Source organism: Amblyomma mixtum, chromosome 5, assembly GCF_055824585.1.
Source record: "Amblyomma mixtum isolate Tamu chromosome 5, ASM5582458v1, whole genome shotgun sequence".
NCBI classification, from domain to species: Eukaryota; Metazoa; Arthropoda; class Arachnida; order Ixodida; family Ixodidae; genus Amblyomma; species Amblyomma mixtum.
Genome location: NC_143016.1, coordinates 135,932,860 through 135,954,790, shown reverse-complemented (window position 1 = coordinate 135,954,790; position 21,931 = coordinate 135,932,860). Strand labels below are relative to the sequence as shown.

Sequence of the window (21,931 nt, the reverse complement as noted above, 5' to 3'; positions counted from 1 at the left end):
GTCGACGTGACCGCTTTTCTGGATACTGGTGCCGATTCATCTTTCATGTGCCTCGCCCTTGCTCTAGAACTGAAGAAATTTTGACGGGGTGGTCGGGACCTAGTATTCGCACCGCTGGGGGTCACCTGATTATCCCCGACGGTAGGTGCACAGCTCGTGTCGATATCCGTGGTTTTGTGTACGTCGGCGAATTTCCAGTCCTCCGTGAGTGTGCGAGGGACTTGATCCTGGGTCTCGACTTTCTGCAGACGAACGGTGCTGTCATTGACCTGCCCGAAGCACGTGTCGCGTTCTCGACGAAACGAGCCGTGGCGCTCACTGACACAGACGATTCACGCTTAAATGCTCTGCGACTTGTTCACGACGACGTAATGGTGCCACCCCTGTCTAGTGTGCTAGTTCTCGTAAGGAATGATTTATTCCACGACTATGAGGATACTGCTGACAGCCACGTACCCCTGCTGCTCGAAAAGAGAGTATCCGTCGCCCGCGTGCTCGTCCAACTACAAGGCGGTTGTGCTAGTGTGCTCCTTACAAATTTTGCCAACAAGTTGCAGCACCTCGCCAAGGGTACAGCTGTCGCCTTCCTGCATGACTTCGCTGTGTTGCCCCAAGTGTGCGCCCTGGAGACAAGCCCTCAAGACCTCGCCCCACCATGCCCTGCCCTTCCGTCTCTCAGAATCAATCCGGACTTCGCGCCTGAGCAGAAGACTCTTCTCTCGGCGCTTCTAACCGACTTCGCGGGTTGTTCTGCCACAAGCTCCAAAGTCGGTTGTACGCCTGTCGTAAAGCATCGCATTATTACCCACGAGACTACACCACCCGTATGACAGCGCCCATACCGCGTTTCCTCGACAAAACGCGAAGTCATTAAAAGACAAGTGGACGAAATGCTCGCCGACGATGTCATTCAACCGTCGACAAGCCCATGGGCGTCACCGGCGGTCCTCGTGAAAAAGAAAGACAACACCTTGAGATCTTGTGTCGATTCCCGTAAACTGAATAACGTGACCAAAAAGACGTTTACCCGCTCCCCAGGATTGATGATGCACTCGACAGACTACGTGATGCCAGGTTCTTTCCTTCCTTAGATCTCAAAATCGGCTACTGGCAGATAGAGGTGAACGAGTGAGACCGCGAGAAAACTGCTTTTATGACGCCTGATGGTCTATACGAATTTTTAGGCGCTCCTCTTTGGACTATGCTCAGCACCGACAACTTTCCAACGCATGATGGGCACTGTCTTGTCTGGGCTCAAGTGGCAGACATGCCTCGTATACCCGGACGATGTGATTTTCTCGCCCATCTTCGAGCAACACTTGGAGCGGCTGCGCACAGTGCTCCGGGCGCTCCAATGTGCGCAACTTACGACCAAGCCTTAGAAATGCTATTTCGGTTTTGAGAAGCTTTGCTTCCTCGGCCATGTTGTCAGCGCGCGCGGTGTTCTCCCAGATCCCAACAAGACCGCTGCTGTCTCCAGTTTCCCGCGTCCCACTGACAAAAAGACTCTTCGACGTTTTTAGGGGCTGTGCTCTTACTATCGGCGATTCGTCCAAGATTTCTCCAGAATAATTCACCGCTGGCCACAGACGACACGCCCTTCTTGTGGGGGGAAGCGACCAAGAGGATTATTTTCGTGGAGCTCCGCCGCCAGCTGCAACGTCTACCGATACTCGCCCATTTCAATGACGCCGCAGCAACCGACATACACACCGATGCAAGCAACGTAGGGCCTTGGGGCGGTCCTAGTACAGTGGCAGTATGGCGTCGAATGAGTCACCGCTTACGCAAGCCGTACACTTTCGCGCTCGGAATACAACTATTCAACGACTGAGAAAGGATGCCTTGCGGTAGTCTGGGCTATCAGTAAGTTCCGCCCATGCCTCTACGGAAGACCCTTTCGCGTTGTCAGTGATCACCACTCGTTATGATGGCTGTCCAGCCTAAAAGGTGCATCTGGGTGTTTGGCGAGGTAGAGCTTCCATTTGCAGGAGTACGACGTAACGGTCGTTTACAAGTCGGGGCGGCAGCACCAAGATGCGGATTGTTTATCACGTGCGGCAGTGGACCTGGCTTCCCCGGAAATCACTGAAGACTTCTCTTTCCTTGGTGCTGTTAGCGCAACCGATATGGCGCAGCTTCAAAGGGAGGCGCCGCTCATCGCGTACTTGGAAGGCTACGATGGTCCCCGTGTTCCTCGTGTTTTCGTCGTGGGCTCCAATCTTCCACTCTGAAAACGGCGTCCTCTACAAGCGCAACTTTGAGAGCAACACCACAACATTTCTGCTCGTAGAACCGTCACAATTGCGACCTGATATCTTGAGCACTTGCCACGACGAACCAACTGCAGGCCGCCTGGGAGTCAGTCGTACCTTAGGAAGGATGCGGCAGAGGTACTACTGGCCCATATTACTTTCATCAGTGCGGACATACGTCCAAACCTGTCGCGACTGCCAACGCCGTAATTCTCCTCCCTTCGAACCCACCAGATTTTTTTCACCCCATAGCGCCTCCGAAGACGCCTTTCCAACAAGTGGGAATGGACCTACTCCGCCCTTTCCCGAAGTCATCCACTGAAAAACTTTGGATTGCTGTCACGACAGATTATTTGACGCGATACGCTGACACAACGGCAATTGCAAACGGAACTGCTGTCGAAGTAGCTACGTTTTTTGTACACAACATCGTGCTGCGTCATGGCGCTCCTGCGGTTATCCTTACTGACCATGGGGCTGCCTTGACGGCCCGCTTGACTCAGGCAGTCCTAGATGTGACCCAAATCAGCCACAGGCGTACAACAGTCTACCACCCACAGACAAATGGTTTGGTGGAACGCCTTAACAGAACACTGGCCGACATGCTCTCCACTTCTTATGTGGACATGGAGCATAAAACGTGGGACCAAATTCTCCCATACGTAACGTTCGCTTACAATACGGCCCTGCAGGAGACAACGCGGCTCACGCCCTTCCAGCTTGTCTTCGGTCGTCTAGTTATTACTTCTTTGGATGCCATGTTGCCCGTCGACCCACAGTGTGACCGATAGCTTGATCTTGACGTCGCCACTTTCATTCAGCAGGCTGAAGAAGCACGTCAACTGGCCATGCAGCGAATACACAGTCAACGGCACGTCGACGCTGACCGCTACAATCACGTAAGGCGATTTGTTACGTACAAGCCAAGCGACCGTGTGTGCATCTGGGCACCAGTTCGTCGCCATGGTTTGCCTGAAGAATTACTGCGCCGATACTTCGGCCCTTACTGTGTTCTCCGCGGCATTAGCGACGTGACGTACGAAGTTTCAACGGCAACCCCAGCCCGCCCATCGCACAGACCACCACATGTGGATGTTGTGCACGTCGTTCGTATGAAGCCGTACCACGACCGTCCTGCTGATTATACTTGACGCTGAGTGCCGCAGGTTCTGTGTCATGATAACCGTGTTTAACTTTGCGCGTCTAACCCCTTTTCCCCACTGTCCACTGTGAACGCGGGCCGCATCGAGGCGATGCTGCAGAGGAGGGAGCAATAATATCGCTCACAAGTGAGGAAGTGTGTTCGCGATCTTGCTTGTGACCGCTCGGCCGTCTGGAACAGTTCTTGTGTCCCCAGCTGTGTGGCGTGTAATATCCGTGTCAATATTTCAGAGTCTTTTAAGCCAACTATTAAAGCAGCGTTTTTTTTGGCCCGCAGAATGACTTGGAAATTAAAATAAAATGAAATATAAAAGGTAAACGGAAGCGCCGTCTAGTCAAGGCAATGTTAAGTACAAAACATTCGAGCAGGAATATATTCCATCGCATGACGTCTAATGTTTAAAACATTTTTGTAACTTTAATATGTACGCTTGTGTTAAATCATTTAGGCACATGAAACACCGCGACAAAGCTTAAAATCTATTTCTGTTTTTTTTCCGGATGTTTTTATTATGTTCCGGGCAGCTTGAGGTTCCATTAGGCTTGAACGCTCCAGAATCTAGAGCGTATCTAAAAAAACTGGGGTGAGTTACAGCTTAAACGTTATAGTCGAAGCAAGGTAAGTCATAGCGAAAGGAACAACACCACTAGTTGCCGGTAAACTTGCCGACCTGAATAACAAAGACTGCTAAATCGGTTGAAGCGGGCGGCTCCCGCATGGAAGCACGCCGCCATGTTTTCACGGTAAGGGCGCAATAGCCGAACTGCTGCAAAGCTAACTTGTGAAAATTGCGGTCGTACGCTTGCACTATTTCCCCGTTAGCGTTCTGTGCATGCGCACTCTGGAGCCGCTATTCCGCTATTCACGCAATTACGGAAAGCCCGCAATACTAAAACTATCTAATATTTTTATTTGATACCATGGTGACGTCTCCTGCGACTGTTGCTGGCCAGCACCGACCCCGAATTTCTTACTCGATGACCCGAATAATGCTTTCGCATTGAAATAATGTTTGCCTGGCCATTTCCACGGGGGCTGTCTTGGACGCAACAACCCAATGGTGATCACCCCAACGGCGGCATCAGTTCCAACGAACACAGTTCCCAGCCGACAGGTGACAGGCTTGTGCGGTCGGCGAAGGAAAGTTGACCGTAAAACATGGATGTGAGTCGGAGAGGGTCGCCGCGAGAACTGACAGCAAAGCCATGTGGGCCCCTACGGCGACACCGCGTTGTCTCGATTTGTGCGTGGCGAGAAGGACCGGTAGTCCAACAGCTTGCGTGGTGACCTGTGCAGTTATTTCTGCCACCCACACGCAGAGCTGCAAAATGCTCGTAGGCTTCGAAATGGGATTGCTTTACGCACGGTTCCGGGTAAAATATATTAAGCATAAATGTGCAATGGCCGGAGCTGCGCAATACCAACGCGCAGTGGCGGTTCACGATGAGCAGATGACTGGAATGGCACGCTGTGTTTATTTTTAGTTTAGGTTAAGATGCGCGGCATGAACATTAAAAATGTCATTTTTACCAAAGAAACTGATTCGCCGTTGTTGTTATATCAGGTTCATAGACAGGTAAGGTAGACACTAGCTGTGCAGTAGAAATGTTTAAAAAAAGTGTTTTTATGTAAAGTAGAGCCGGAGGTGTAACCGGTCCAGGAAAGAACGATGCTTGAAGCGCACACCGTACACAAAAGAGGCATACCGAAGTTTATTTTCCCGTTTAGGAAGCGTTTTGTCAAGAATGAAGGTAGGCACAAATTAGAAACGCAAGCAAAACAATACAATACTTGTTTTGCGAGCTGTAAAACAAAGGATGAAACAAAGTCAACAATTAGCAGAAATGCGTCATGTGACCTCAGAAAACGAATTTTTGGAGCTTATTCTTCATTAAGTCAACGCCTCTTTTTCTTAGTGTTCGGCCTATTTCTACTCGTCTCCGAGGACGAACAAAGTCGGCATACAACTCAAAACTAAAACAATTAGTGACAAAACTTGCAAAAAATGGTAATCACGTAAACTTACGAGGCCCTACGTGTGCAGCAGAAGCTTTTATTTAAGAAGAAAGCAGTGCCTATGTCTAACAACAGTCCACGTACTCAACTAACTGAACTCGTCTTTCTCAGTATGCGTTTTTCGCAACAGCTAATCATTTAAGAAATTATCATATTTTCACCGCTCAGCGAAACTTTATTTTGAAGGTGCTTTCCGGAGAGGCACCACCTGTTGAATTAGAGAAGCTGCTTACTATCGTCCGCTCTCAGGTGTTTCTGGCAAAAACATTAACTTCTACATATCTCTGACCGGCGAAAATTTTCATCTTGGCGTGATCTTTAAAGAAACGTGGCCTTAAAAAAACTACCTCGCCTCCTTGTCGTATATCAGGCGCTCTCAGGTCGTACTTTAATTATGACAAAAAGTTAACAAATTACAAGTATTTTGATGATAAGTGTTCTTAAACTGTCAGTAGCATTAGCTTATTTCGATGCCAACTACATATTTCGCAATGAAAGAGCAATATTAAAATTTCAGTCGTGTTTCAACAACACAAGAGTGCACCACCCCTGAGATTTTCATCCAGATCGACCAGCTGTTCAAAAGTTAACTCTTTGCCCCGGACCTTACCTAAAAAAGATCCTGAAGAAAGCCAACACGCAAAACGAATTTCTTGCCGCTTTCTTTTTACGAACGGCTTACTTGCGATGGTGGCTGGTCAAGCTTGAAGTGGTTTCAGTTTTCGATATAAGCTTATTTTCGTCAAAAATCGCCTTCAGCTTTCATAGGGAATAAAGTTTATGTTGGAAGAGAGAATGGTGGCTTTGAAGTGTGTTTTTTTTTTGTAGCCGAAGGTAATCGAGCCAGTGAATGAAAGAAGCAATTTGAATCGCCGAGCATGAGTTCGGCGATTAGGCGCTTAAAGAAATTCGAATCTTACGAACTAAGAAGTCAGAGTTCGTGACGACCCAGCCAGAAAGACCATGTGCCACGCACTGCCACTCAACACCGGAATAAGTCCAGCGACATTCCGGCATTTCCGATGCTGGGCGCTTGAGCAAGTCTTCTTCCTGACGGCTGCCACAGCGCAGCAAACACGGGATCGGCTCGGCACTATCACCATCAGCCTGCTCACGAAACGCATGGCAAAGCGGTGTAGCTATGACGATCTGGTCCTGGGTCCCTTGTACTAACGTTCTTACCCACCGCTGCGCAGTTCAAGAAAGCTACTTCGGGATAAGCGCAGTTAGGTCACATGCAGCACATTCCACTGTCCTGTAATTGATGTTTGACATCGTCGATTCCGGCAGACGGTCACTGCGGGATTTCACCGTCTGATAATCAGACAATAACGGAACATGCTGAAGATAATCTCATTCCTTAAGTATTAGCATTGAGGAACGGTCTGCGCGGAAAATAAACTGAACTTATGTTCGACGAACTTGTTGGTTACGGAGATATGCAACTGTTTTGAAAACGCCTCAGTTGGCTCATTTTCACAAGCAGTGGTTCTTTGTAAGCGCAGCATGGAAATGTTAGAAAATCTGATAAGCGTTTCGATCGTGCTTCGATACTGGTGATTCAGTTTCTAGTGTTCACGTATATTTCATGGCCAAAAAGATGCTCCCTTGCCTCTTTATCAATTATAGGCACAAATACAGAACATAGCAGAAACTATTGTTTGGAATCCACGTCGTTCCAAGATAACAAATACATCATCATCAGCCCGACTATGCGCACTGCAGGGCAAATGCCTATACCATATTTCATTACTCGGGCAGAAGACAAACTGTCGCCGTGCATGTTTTGAGGAGGTGTTTGTTTGTTTTTTTTTTTTCATTTTAAGCCATAACAGTGGTTTTCGCTCTCTGGACGTGCATAATCAAATTAATATTACATGAAGCCCTGAATATAAAGTGCAACATAACTGATAAACAAACTTCTTCTTTCATGCTGTAGGCACTAACGACTCTACTAGTCAAGAAGAGACGAACGGAGAACCTATGCCCGATGACAGCATGTCCTCTGGCTCCTTCGACGCGCCCATTGGATGGCGAACCATACAGGGCGAGTGGTTCCAGGAGGTCAGGCGGCGCAGTTCCGGCTACATGGACCTTTAGTAGCTCTCAGCCCTCTCGCACAGACTCACTGTCTTCTAGGCTTAACTGCCCTCCCGGGGAACTTTGGGTCGTAATAAATGTTTGCTGCGAGCTTTTTTGCGTCCCCTGATGACAATGTTCGGGGCGGGGTTGGGATGTTTGGTGAGTAGTGCACAGATTGGACTGGTGTCAGATTTTGTAATTGATTTGTAGCTGCGCGCACATGAATTTATAAAATCCTTACAAATCACCCAGAGATATTAAGAAAGGATGCATGGTTGTCTTTACTTTATCGTTCCTTTTCCTTAAATCTGTATCAACTTTACATTGTGGAGACCGCCTTGCTAGTGTAGCCCCTGAAATGATCGCAGTTTTTGTGTAAATGGGTCAAGTGCAAAAAAACGATATTTATAGCTGGAGTACTATTTAAAGCGAACAGTTGAAAGCACGAACCCAAGAAGAAAACCTGAAGAGGTGAAAACCTTTCCAAAAACTGGGGATGTGTATCTGAAAAAGCGGAATTTTCAATCACCCAATTAGTCATATGCGCTACGACATACTGTGTACGATCACTACATAGGAGCGGAACAAGTCTAAGGCATGTAGAAATATTTCACTATCACCAAATATCGCACACATTGTTCCTGGGAAGCTGGCTGTGTGTGCGCGTGGGATGTCTGCGCCTAACATGCATTCTTTTCGGCTACTTGAACCCTTTTGTGAAATACGACGCGAATTATTCACGGCTACACTGACCAAGGTATGGTACACCGAAGGCATGGCCGGCGAAGACACTTGACCTTCAAACATTCCTTGCCCAGTGCGTGTACTGAGCTGGTAAGAAAAACAGAGGGGGAGAGAGAGAGAGAGAGAGTAAAACATGTGCGATGGAAGGTAATGAGTGGGGCCTACAGAGGATGGAGCACTTAGTCAAGGCCACACCGTAGAAGAAACCGGGTGCGCAGAGGAGGGAGTCGCTACTTGAAGGATCAAGGGACTATACCTAGTGCAAACAGTTTTCCAATTTTACCTACAGGGAAACCAGACGACGCTGTACTTCATCCACAATGGAAATGCTCAGGAATACCGGGAAGATGAGGTTTCGTATTCGGCTTGGCTATTCATGGGCATAATCTGTGGATCCAGCCATGAAAATGCGTTCCTTCTCGAGGCAAGCCTCAAAAAATGTAAAACTTTCGACACGAGCCTAACAAATGTGGCAAATTAATTGAATTAGCGAAAAGTGCACCATGAAAGCAATTAGAAGGGACACTTAAGCGCCGGCTGAACGGTATCAAACATAATTAATGGATTAATGCTCATATATGTAGAATTGGTCATTCTCTACCCTCATACGTCGCTGGGAGTCCTCATTCAACTCCTGCCGCAGTGACCAGCAGGTGGCGGTTACAAAGCCACCGATGGGGCTTGTGAGACCTAGGCTGCTCTTCCCGAGCAACCTTTCGCGACGAGTTATCAACACAACAACACCTGCCACGGTGGGGATTTTGCTCAAACTATTATGGGCAGGTTGCCACTTGCTGCGGTGCGCAAGTTATGATGACGTCACAGAGTCACACGCCTTAGATTACAGGTGAGCCCCCTGCTTTTTCGCTCACAACGCGGCCGCCATCGCCGATGACGAAGACACCACCGGAAACGCCAGATTTGCTGCCGGACCGCAGCCGCAACGATATCGCGTTAAAATAATTTCTCTGCTCCCAGAGGAAAGGGAAGCTGCCGATTCAGAGGCAGAATCTACGTTTACGGAACAACACTAGCCAAGCCAAATAAGAAACCTCGTCCTCCCGGCTTCTAACGGTGCGTGAGATGCCCTTTAAGAAACTGGCATAGACAGGAGCGCCATCATTCAGTCAAGGGAATATTCGGAACTTCAAAGATGGAGGTGAGGTGAGAGAGCCGCCGCCGCGAGGAGGTAATTGCATTCTACACCAATCACATACTTCTCCTGGGACGCGCGCCAGTGGGAACAGCCAGAGAAACCCACAACCCGTACACGATCTAAGTGGCCATGCTGTGGCAACGAGCCGCGCAGCAGGCACTGCTGATTTGAAAATCCAGAGCCACTGAGCAGACGACAAACTCGACGCATGCCACGGCGTATGCGCGCCTACAAAATGAGGCGGAGAGCCTCCTGTGCCACGGACCCACGAACTGCAGGGCAGTCGAATATTGTGTGTGAGGTGCCGGCACAGAGCGGCTCGTTTCATTCAACGCTGAAAGCTCAGGGCGGCACGGGAGGGCGCTGCGTTTAAAAGTGGTGCTATCAGCGAAGAGCAGCCAGCTTGGAAAGCAACCTCCGTCGCTGCTCCTTGTGCTGAACTTGACATCACGGTACAATATTTGGAATGCGTAATTAAGGCACTAATCTGTAAATTTTTCTAGCTACCATAAGCTTCGACTCATGAATTACACCCGTTAGGGGCGCAGCATAAGGTCGTGGTTCTCTAATTCCGCCGTAGAATTGTGGCTACTGGTCGCGAAAAAAAAAGTGTGCACAGCAAGACACCTACGGTCGGTGTACTAAGGATATCGAATACAGCTGAGCTGCCGAACGATAGGATAGCATTTTCTGTGTTGTTAGAATTTGATTTCTTGTACTTTAACGCAAATTGTTATAATGATCACCTAGTTAAGTTATCATGTGTGCCTTTTTTTCAAGGGCTTTGCAGGCGAGGTAGGCTGCGCGTAAATTTTCCTGCGTAATTTGAATACTTTACACGCTGACAGAGCTATGCAAACAGCCGTTCAACAAAGTAATTTTCTCACCCATTCATTTGATCGCAGACGATGGCGCAGCATGTATGCGGCGTGTATCGCAGTATGTATGCGATAAAAAACGAATAGTCATTACTCCATAATGACTTGAACCTCATCACAAATTCATGTGCCCGTGACTCATGAGGCGGTATGCATCAAATTGCAAATTCATGAACGTGTCGCGTAAAAGGTCTAGAATGAACTGTCCATAGAATAACATAAAGTTGAGCGATTCGGTTTAGCATATACATCGTACCGTGTGAAAATGAGGACAATTTACTAGAAGCCAATACCAGCCTTATCCATACTTGCTAAACAAGCTCGCGCTATCTCAGATCGAATAACGTCATTACGTAGGCGCCGAAATCACGAGTCAATAAACTTGATCAAACCATATCACGTAACGTTAGGCAAACATTTCTAAACTACTTGGGTTCGTTCAACGAACAATCTCTTTTTCATCGGCCGCGGTTTGAAAAATCGCTTTAGAAGCTGCCCCGCACTAAACTAGACCATGCATGGGCAATTTCGAATGTCTATCTAGAATAATTCAGGTGTTCTAAGCGTTACAGAATCGACCCGCTCGTTTCATCCCACCTGAATATAACTAAACGATACGCGTAACTGATATCGAATATTTATTTGCCTTGTACCCCTGGCAGCATCACATAAGCAGCACGACTTTGCCTGTTTCTAATTTTTCTCACTTGCATGAGAGCTTAAATATACCTCCTTCAAGATCATGACCAGGTTAGTTTAATTCAAAGATTGTGCAGCGCACACACGGCTGCATAACACTTCCAGTAAACCGTTCCTTCCAGCAGCTATCGGAGACTGGAGCAACCGTTTTGACAATATTTCCACTGACCTCAGTTCCTCAACATAAAAACAATTAAGAAATCACTTTCCAGAGGAGCTGCTCATGCATGTCCTAATATTGATTTGTTACTTGTTTTCTTCTTCATTGAAAGCATTTCTTGCGATACATTGTTACCCTAAGTTCAAGTCCCCTTTGCACAAGTCTGCTATTTATATGTATATTTGCTTGCTTTAATTACTGTGACCCGTAACCGCCATCCTTTCTTCCGTTTATGTAATGCCTCATTGGGGGCCCTCGGGTTAAACAAGTTAGGATGATAATGGTCCCGCACCTAGAAGAACTACAAAGCCAAGTCCCCATAATCGCATGCTTCGTCTCGAAAGAGTGAGAGAGAAAGAAAACTTTATATGAATGGAATTCGGGGCACGCCCCTGGGTCCCCCCACGACCGCACTGCACTAGTACTGATGTTCCTAAGGTCCAAAAACAGGCAGCCCAGCCGGTGGCGATGGCAAGCAATGACGGGTCCTCCGAGCGCAGCAGGGTCTCCCAGTCCTCTCAGGTCTTGAGGTTCTCTAGGTCTCGCGGGGGAGGGTCCGCCGGGCAGAGGGAGAGGATGTGGAGTGAAGACGCGAAGGCTTGTGGGCATAGGGCGCAGGAAGGAGTGGGAAAGGAGTGGGAAAAGAGGAATGAGAGTGGGCTAGAGTAAGGGGTTAGGGGAGTGTGCTGTTGAGACGCGGGTCCTCAGTTGTCGTCGGGAGGCGGGTCCGCTGTCGCCGACCAGCAGGAGCAATGATGAGACAGGGAATTGATTAGGAGCAGCACGAAAAAGATATATGTATATATTCACATATTTACAAGCAGCAGCGAAAAGCACGCTACGTGCGAGATGTGTCACAACAAGGAAATAACTTTTGATTTAGTGATGGTCTGGCGGTACGAGTGGACTACAGAAGGCACTTCCTTTGTTGTGTGTGGCTTGGCGTTTGTGGTTCGGTTTGCCTCGCCTCAAAGAGAAAATCCCAGAGCTGGACTTCAGACACAACGACCGGAAGAAACCAGTTCGCGATCCACTGACGGCCAGCGGACAAAGACTTTCAAGCCCAGACTTCGACACTTCGAGAAGTGGCTGTGGACCTCTTCCCTTCGTGCGCAGTTTTCCGGGCGGGGGCAAGCTGTTGCGAACGCCAATTTCGAACACCGGGACGCTCCAACACCTGGTGTTGGAGACGCGTGGCCGAGGGCAGAACAAATCATTGTGGCGTGGCGTCTCGGTAGCTGACCGGCCGAACGCGCAACACGCTCTACGAAGACGACGCGTAGGCTCGGAGAGACGCAGGCCTGGACGCCATCCTTGGGAGCGTTCTGGTGTTCGAAATTCGCGTTCACAACAGTGTATGTCTGTAATCTGCGCAAAAGTGTTGCGGTGTTTGTTCTTTAAGGAGCGGTGGGGTGGGATGAGGGGTAGAGCTGGCGCGAGGATCTGTAGGCCTGCGTCAGCTCGCTGAATGAGTGCATACGCTCATTCGTGGATCCGCGATCGGAGGCCACGTGAATGCGATTAAAGAACCTCGGGCTAAAAGGTTAGTGGCATCGTTTCCTGGATTCCTGGAGTGCTCAGGCACTCATATCGGTACCACTTGGCGGGGTGGGGGTACATCGGGCGAGCCTAGTATGCCAAAAGCAGGGACATATATACTCGGCCTCGAGCAAAATTTAGAAACGCAGTTTTGGAGTAAGTTAAAATTACCGTTTCTTCCGTGCGGGTGATGTCAGTTTCAATTGCGGCTTGCTCCGTAGCCTCTGGGGAGGTACCCGGAGGGAGAGGTAGTGTGAGGAGGGTGGATGAAGAGGAGTCCACCACAGCTGCTGTCGCTTCGTCATCCGTGCAAGCAGCGTCCACCCTTACGCGTCTGGCTCGAAGCCGTACACTCGATGGAGTGCCTTAGCACGTGCTCTGCGGCGCTGCTCATGGTGGGGCGGGTGCATATTCGTCGAAAGCGGTTTGAGGAGCAGCTCCCGGTGAAGGGGTCGAGGGATGGCGAGGAGGGTTGGGTCGTTGGCCGATATTCTGATTCCGAAGTAGTCCAGGATATAGCGGCCTTTGGAGGTTCGTGTGATTTTTATGTATTGGGCCTGTCGGCAGGCGTCCACGCGTTCCCCGATCTTGTTATGCATGCCCAGGCCTAGTAATCTGTCTGTGGGTGTGTTGGGGGGAAGATGAAGTGCTACCTTGAATGCCTTGTGGATCAAGGCATCCCATACATTTATGTAGTGTTTGGATAGTTGTAGGTATGCGGTAGTGTACAGCACACGGCTGATGACGAAGGCTTGAATGAGGTGACAGAGGTCGCGCTCATTCATGCCTCTATGATGGCTCCGAACTCTGCGGGTGACGTGCGATATCGCTCCTGCAACTTGCTTGAGTTTCTTAAGGGTGGTTGGGTTTTTGCCGTCGATTTGGATGTGCAGTCCCAGTACGCGGAGGGTGTCAGCCTCCTATACCGGGTCCCCCTTCAATTCAACGGCAGTGATGTAGCGCTATGAGCGGCGGTTGCTAGGTTGGATGAGGAGCAGTTCGGAGTCATCTGGGGAGCATGACAGTATGATGTTTCGTGCGTAATTTTGGGTGAGGGTGGCGGATTCCTGTAAGCTGTTGTCTATGCCGCCGTCACTGCCGTGGCAGGACAAAACTGTGATGTCGTCGGCATAAAGAGTGTGCTTTAGGTGGGGAATGGTTGCCATTTTTGGGGCGAGGGGGTTGAGCGTGATGTTATACATGAAGGGAGAAAGGACTGATCCCTGTGGGGTACCGATACTCTGAACGGTTTAGGAGGCGGAAGTGAGAGGGGCGAAGTATATCTTAGCCATGCGGTCATTGAGTAGAATTTGCATGTAGGTGTACGGGCGCGCAGCCACATTTAAGGAGGGTAGGCCCAACGTTTATAGATACTTTTTTAGTTCCATAACTCCTCCGCTGAAAGCGGGCGCTGCTTGTACCCGGGCGGTGAGAGGGCGCTGCAGTCGAGGTTTGCGCGGTCGCCAGCGCGCGTGCGGCCCCTCTCCCGCCGTTACTACTTAGCCCGTGCCCGCGTTTGTCGTTGCCTTTTTTTTTGTCCATTTGTGTTCCTGTGCGCTCTGCGAACACGTGGTCCCCACCGTGCACTCAGAACAACAAGCGCTGCTGGTTGTGAAGCAGCTTTCGAGCGCGACGATGCCAACTTGCTTCGTGCCCGGCTGTACCAGCGGGTACAAGAGCAACCCGGAGAAACGGCACTTTTTTGCCCCGCCATCCGATCCGGAGCTTCTCGGAAGGTGGGTTCGACCTATTCCGCGTGCAGACAAAGTGCTCAGCAAGACTTGCAAGGTGTGTGATGTACATTTTGTGGCAGATGACATTGTGAAGACTTACAAGCATGTCATTGACGGTCAGATTGTCTAGATGGACCGTGGGTGTTTGGCACTGAAGCCTGATGCAGTTCCGTGCCAATTCCCGATTGTTCCGAGCTATTTATCGAGAAATGTCGCCAAAAAAAAAAGACCCAGCGTACCTATCAATGCGGCCCCTGCTAATGCCACATCTGCGGAGTCCCAACTAGAAATTCCTGAAGCATTGTCTGATCCCGTGCAAGGCATTGATTTTGCACAGATTGTGGAAAAGAGCTCATCGATACAGCTTCCGAAAAACTGGAGAATGGCGGCCCTTGAGGAGGAGGCGAGAAAATACAAAGAGGTTGTGTTTATGACGCCGGGATGAAGGAAGGCGTTGACACAATGCTGAAAAGTGTCGTGAGGACCTGACCTACGTTATCCAAGCAAATGGAAGGTTGTTGTACAAGTGGGATGCTGACATTCAGGTTTTTTCTTTGAAAGATATAGAAGCAATTTTGCAGATCGTGCACACAAAGCAATTTTGCCGTGGTTGCTCTGACTTCGATGTCGCCAGCTGCAGCAGCGTGGCCCAAAATGCTTGAAGTACGCTCTATCATAAAGACTGCACTGTTTTGACAAGTGCAGACAAAGAAGTGTGTGCTATGTGCACCAGCTTCGCAAAATGTTTGAAGCGGAGGGTAACATCGACACGACCGAAGAAAAAGGTGCCTGTGGCAGCAAGTGTGCTGAGAAAGCGGCTAATCCGTGCCACTGCAGCACGAGAACGAAAAAAAACAAGAAGTGAAGCGGCTCAGTGAGAAGCTGAAGAATGCGTTGACAAGGACTCTGGATGAAATCACCCAAGATTTGCCTGAGGTACAAAAAATAGCCCTCCGAGCAGCTGTAATGCAGCAGGCAGCAAAATCGCCCCGTGGTCATAGATAGACAGCCGACTGGCTTATGGTTTGCTTACTCTTGCGGATAACAAGCCCGAAGGGTTACAAGGCCCTTTCTAGTATGAAAGTTCTTCCCCTTCCAAGTACATGTCGCCTCGTGCAGCTGCTGACGGGTCGGCCGTGTGAGTACGGTTGGAACAAATTTGCCCTCGAAAGCATTGAGCTTCAAATGAGAGGAAAGCCAGAACATCAAACCTATGGATGTATAATAACTGATGAGGAGAAGTTGCGGGAAGCAACTGAATATAACAGAACATCTTGCAAATTTGATGGATTTATGAACTATGCTGATGTTGCCAAAGTGGATTCTGAACAACTAGCAGACTATGCTTTAGTTATAGTGTTCAATCCCATGTTCGATACGTGGGTTCAGCCCATTGCAAGCTATGCCACAACGGGAGCAGCACCAGGCTGGGTGCTGGCAAAAATAGTACTAAACTCTGTTCTGCAGCTTCACCAGCATGGCGCCCAAGTCTTGGCTGTAATCAGTGATGGCGCTGGAAACAATAAGTCAATGAGGAAGCACCTTGGGTCAGCGGAAAGCTTGGCAAGGCCCAATGCAAGATGGAACACCCATGCCTCGCTGACGGTACATTTTTGCATTTCATATGCGACATGCCGCACGTAATCAAGTGCGTCCGAAATCATTTGATGAAGCACAAGTATGGAGAGGTAAGTTATTATAACCACGCCTTCTTATTATGTGGAGAATTGTTTCTTTTGAATGAGCATGTGTGCCTTGCTTTTATTCCCTTCAAACGTGGCAATTTTATTCCAGATCGGGGACCATCAAGTAAATTACCATCACTACGAGCGGCTTTATGAGGCAGAGAAAAAGGCTGAGATTAAAGTGTTGCCAAAACTGACGGAGTATCACGTCAAGTCACAGGGGCTTCAGACCATTAATGTTCGCCTGGCAACTCAAGTACGATATTTCAGATGCCTTTCCCTGCCAACATGTTATTACTCTTTCCAGATTAAATACTGCGTACGCACGCTCCTACCACAGACAGTTCATATTTAAAGTGTGGGCAACGTTTATTGATTGGCAAACAATATCTTAAGCTTCTATATTCGAAGCTTGCTGACTTGTAGCGGTAGTATAATCAGGAAACTGTTTTTCAGCTTTTCAGCCGCAGTATGGCGACGGGGTTAAAGGTCTACCGGCAGCTAAAAGTACCTGGCTTTGCCGACAGCGCCGAGACTAAAAAAGTTACTTTGCTGCTAAATGATCTTTTTGACATCCTGAATGCCAAGATTCCTCAAGCTGGAATAAGAAAAGGCTCTCCTAAAATTCAGGTAAGCAGTTTCTGTGTACTAAGTATAAAAAAATCAATCAGAAATCTCTTAATGTGAGAAGAAGAAAAAAAGTATATTTTATAGTATAATGCACCATTTCTGTTGTAGTTTAATACGTTTATTTCTATTTTTCATCTACACGCATTTTTTTTCAGTTTTTGGAGGAATTCCTCGACATGATGAACCGGACGGAAGCAAGAGGAAATACCAAACTCATTGCATCAAATCAAACCGTTGAGTACCTGCGGGTGACATTGATGTCAGTGCTGTCCATTATAGACTTCCTACACAACAAGGGCATCAGCTATATTCTCACAGCGAAGTTAAACCAAGACCCGCTTGAGGTAATTATAATGGCACGTTAAAAATGCCTAGAAATGCTCATATATAATGTTTTTGTTTTATTCCAGAGATTATTTGGCCTAATGAGGTCATTTGGAGGTGACGAAAACCACCCTACAGTGACCAAGTTTAGCCAATTATTTAGGCTGCTTTCTCTTTACACACCTGTTGAAGTAACTGTGAAAGGGAACTGTGAGATGGGAACTGATCGTGTATTACTTAGTGCCTTCAAGAGCCTCGGAGAAAAGCGTCGCGACGCCCTTATCCAGAAAAAAGCTATGAAAGAACAGGTCTGGCAGGAGCTGATGGCGATACCTTTCATGGACCTCCCCAATGCTTCCAACGACAACAGATGCAGTGTTCCATCACCAGAAGAAACAGCCTTGTACTATTTGGCTTTCAAAATGAAAAAGAAAACGCAATGTGAACTCTGCAGAGCGAACGCACTTGGCACGCAGGATTCTCTGCCGCGTGAGGCTATGCTCATTATTGAGCGTGAATATGTCAGTGGCAGTCTCGCGTACTCTTTCGAAAAGCTGTTTGCCTGTGCAAGCACGGTAGAGGGCACTATAAAACAGGCTAGAAAGGGCGAGTTTTTTGGCGACCTGTTTTGGAACGTGCTGGATTGTCTTGTAAAAAAAGGCACGAATGGTGTTGGTTGTCCACAGCATGCTGAGGTGTCCACAGCTCAATTAATTTACATGTATTTAGTGACGCGCATGCACTTCTTTGCGCGATCAAAGTGCTTGGAAAATAGTAGCGCCGTTAGAGCTCAAAGAGAGCGAAATAAGGCGAAACTTGTCCGAAAAATTAGTGGACAGCAAATTTGTCAACAACAATGTTTAGTGGGTTTGTGAATAAAATTTTTCTATTTAAATGCCAATGGCCTTGAGTTACTCTTGCTTTTCGCCCACACCGGTATCGAACTCGCGGCTTTCGGGAAAGCAGCCGCGGGCCTTAGCCACTGAGACAGCTAGCGGCGGGTTTTATTTGCACCAGTATTGCTGTAATAAAACTTAAAAGTAATTTTTCTCGAAATGCACGACACAACAACCAGTCGCGAAAAACTGGTTCGGCGGATAATCCGAATCTATTGAAGTAGCAAGGTTAGGTTCATCTCACGAGATGCAGAATCGAAGCATGCATTTCGTCATTGCCCGTACAAAACGGCCGCTTGTGACACTGCTCAGAATACAGCTCTTAAGTTCGCAAACGCGCTAAGCACACATATCTTATGAAATACCTCCAGGCGAGAGCTGGAAACAAAAAAAAAATGTGCCTCTCCCGTAACCTAGAGTAGAGTAAGCATGAAATGTTTACGGGCCTATCACAGGCTTCATTGCTCGGCTTAAGCAGCTGTGACGGTGGCGGCATTGAAATCCAGGACGATGCAGAAGCGTACGCGGACACGACGAGACGCAAGCCTGACAAGAATGTATATGCAGCGCGTTCGAATACTCCGCGAGCGTGTATACATCTGCCTGCCAGAGGGGGAAAGGGCTTGAAGGCCAAGCGGCCGGTCTTTTACATGCGTGAGTGTGGGACCGCAGCGCCATCCTTGGGGAGGGAGCGAAAGTTTTCCGCCGAAAGCCCTTCTCGCCCTCGTTCTCTAAGCGGCCTTCTCTCAAAGCCCCTAACAGATCACGTATGACAACGAACTGTATTGTGGCATGTATGTGCTTTTTCGACCCGTTATTAGCAATCGAAAATTATAATTCCGTGCATTATCAAATGCACAGCTCGACTGATATCTTGATAAACATTGAGAAGACACTGGTAGCAGTTATTTTTTGTGACTCGTTTGGAGAGCAACCGGCGCTTGTATGCCGGTCCCGTAGGAGGGCTTAGAGAGTCTCGTTGAATCTCGTTAAGTCTCGTACCGTGCCCGGATGTTCTCGTTTCAGAGCCCGGATGAGTGGAATTCAGTTCCCGGATGAGTGGATTTCAGTGCCCGGATGATGGCTCTCGGTTTTGGCGTGACGTCACCACAATGCCGACAACGGGAGCTAAAAGCATTTCATGCTTAAAAAAAACGCAGTCGCGCAGCGATGATTCGAATGCGAATGCTCGTGCTAGCACGCCGCACGCCGCACGCTAGCAGACGACTCTCGCTCTCCCAGCTCAACCAGCGATTGCAGCGCCGCGGCGGCGATGACGGCGACAGGCCGCGTGCTCCCTACGGGCGCTGCGAGGAGTTATGGAACTAAAAAAGTGCCTATAAACGTTGGGTAGGGCTGTCATGATCGGCTGATGTTCAGTGCTTTTCAAGGTTTTAGAGAAATCCAAAGCTAAGATTGCGCTGGTGTGGCCCGGAAGAAGTGGGCCGAAAATGTCGTGTGTGAGTTGCAGCATGGCGTCTTGTGCAGATAGATGGAGGCAGAATCCCAACATGATATGCGGCTATAGGTTGTTGTCCACCACGTGCCTTGTGAGTCTGCCGAACACAATATGCTGGAGGCATTTCCCGAGGCATGAAGTTTGCGTAATAGGGCGAAGTTTTTGAAGGGGAAGTGGTTTGTGGGTTTCAGTACGATTATTACCTTCACATGGCATCGGGTGTGCGGGAGGTTACTCTCCTTCCATCACTGGTTGGAGTACTGCGTAGTCTGGGTGATCGATTGGTCGTCCACATTACGGGGCATGGAGTTTGTGATTTGGTCGGCCCCAGGTGCTGAATTTGTTCGGAGACTTCCGTCTGCGTCATGTCGGTGTCGAGTGCAGGAATGTCTTGTCCTGTGCCGGGGGGAAGGGATGTGCGGGTAACGGGAGAGGTATACACGCTTTGAAGTAAAATCGTGATCGAAAGTTTACGGGACATGAGTGTGCGGGAAAGCATTTCATTTATTTCCACGCAGTCACGTGACCCACTCGCCCTAAATGTGGCGGGTTATGAGGGGACTGCTTGCTCTATACGGCGGTGACAATACCACACTACTCTGTGGCGAGGCAGAGCTTCAATAAAAGTTTTGCCCGAAAACCGGCGTCCCGTAATATTGTGATCGTGATAGTACGTCTTGGAGTACGTCTACGGATCGTCATTGTGTTCGGGTGAGAGGCGCATCACGTGGTGTTGTGTTACTCATTTCGTGTGTACGGGGTCAATGAGGGGTAGGAGGAGTCGCCATGAGTATTTACTGGACCCAGGTTTCCGGTGATGCGTCGCGTATCTGTCCCCAGTTGGATCGACAGAGCTTCTCAGAGTGTTTTTCGATTTGTATCTGCAGCGTGGCCAGCCCCTTTTAAGTCTCCTGTTGCGCTTATTGCATTCCGAGAGTTCCAGGACGATGTGATAACCCTCCGAAGATGGGCTAGGCGCGTATCCAGGGTAGGAGTTTCGGTGGCAGTTTAAATGTGTCGCGAGTTGTGGTGAATGTCATTCTTGAGTGATTGCACCCATGCGTCTATGTCTGCGATGGGAGTGTCTGGGTGGGAAGCCGCCTTGACTTTAACATGCGCCAATAAAACAGTACCGTTGCATAAACATTTTGTTTTCTTGTCAATTTAACCGTTGTCTCTTTCTTTTTTGGCTTTGTTTGCGTTACAAAGAGTGAAAAATTGCATCCTGCTCTTGTCGTTCTACATTCACTGATCCCGAAAAACATGAACAATATTTTGTTCGCATTTTAATGCTTATTTTTTATTTCGGTGAAAATAACTCCTCAAATATAACTCCACCAGCTCGAACTGCGGCAAATGTAGTGTTTAAAAGAATGTCTCAGCGGGTGTGTTTTACAAAAAGCTTGTGCGTTTAATACTATGGCATCAGACCTATCCCATACAATGGCGTGTCTTTAAATTTCGCGAGAAACGTTGGGACTATCTTGCTAGGAGAATTTTAAAAAAAATCTCCGAAACACTGGTTGCTTTAAAGGCAGAAATATCACTGTTGTGTTGTAATTTCTTGCTTCACTGGGCATTAACGCAATGGCACTGAGGCAATTCTTTTTTCGCTGCCCATGGTTTCCCCTATGTGCCATTCTCGGGCTTAAGCGAATTAAAATCGAAGCAATCAGAATGGTAACATCCAGGAATTGGATTTAAGTTCCATACCATATCCTAAAATTCTCCTAAATAGAAAATTTCAGGCCTTGTTTGCCTGCAGAGGCTCGCACACTGCAGCTCCTACAATTTCCACTCTCAAAACTCTCTGAAACTCCGTAGAAATTCCCTTTTACCAAATCATGCGCTTAAAATTATTCGAGAAATTGTAAATTCTGCTAATATATCATCGCTGCAGAACAGCTCATGATTCCCTATTTTCAGTAGCCATGGTAATTCGACACGCCTGCCGAAGCGAAAGGTGTAACGCATTTTTGCGCACTTGCGATATTCGAGCAACCTTTTATACCTGAGCCACAATTAAACGCCACACGCTCCATCTTCCTAAACACAACCAGACCTAAGGCAGTTCTTGCGCATATGGGCAATGTTTGCGCGCACCCCTATAGTGATGTGCGCAAAGCAAGTGCGGTTCTTGTTTGCAGTTAGCACAACTATTTCGTGTTTTATGCTGCAACACCAAAGCAACCCTGGAGCTAAGCAATATGCCTGGTCCTCGCAGCATTGCATAACGAAACACGGAGGCCGTGGGTTCGGATCCCATAGACTGCACGACGTTTTTTTCTTACCTTTGTAATCACCTTTGAGGGATAAAATACACATTAATTTCCCATTTATCAGCATCATAAATAAAAAAAAATAAATTCCCCTGTGCTCTCCTTCGTTTCGGTGAATGATGGATTTCGTCATTTGCATGTAATAATGAGCCCCTCATTTCCCTCAGCTTGTTCATTCAATAACATAACGAGGGCCTCGGTTGTGCCAATCTTGATGCCATAGGTAGCGTAAGA

General features: G+C 48.2%; 1 protein-coding gene and 1 pseudogene across 1 annotated transcript in view; both read left to right on the top strand.

Annotated features, from left to right (window-relative positions):
• LOC149343865 (uncharacterized) overlaps positions 1 to 7,623 on the top strand; it is a 93,833-nt gene extending 86,210 nt beyond the window's left edge. The window contains exon 8 of the mRNA XM_089546091.1: positions 7,373 to 7,623. Within this exon, the coding sequence (XP_089402217.1) occupies positions 7,373 to 7,533 (161 nt within the window). The 3' untranslated portion in view covers positions 7,534 to 7,623. The remainder of the gene's footprint in view (positions 1 to 7,372) is intronic.
• A 6,498-nt stretch (positions 7,624 to 14,121) lies between these two features.
• Positions 14,122 to 17,556, top strand: LOC149343864 (uncharacterized; annotated as a pseudogene).
• Positions 17,557 to 21,931: the final 4,375 nt, after the last annotated feature.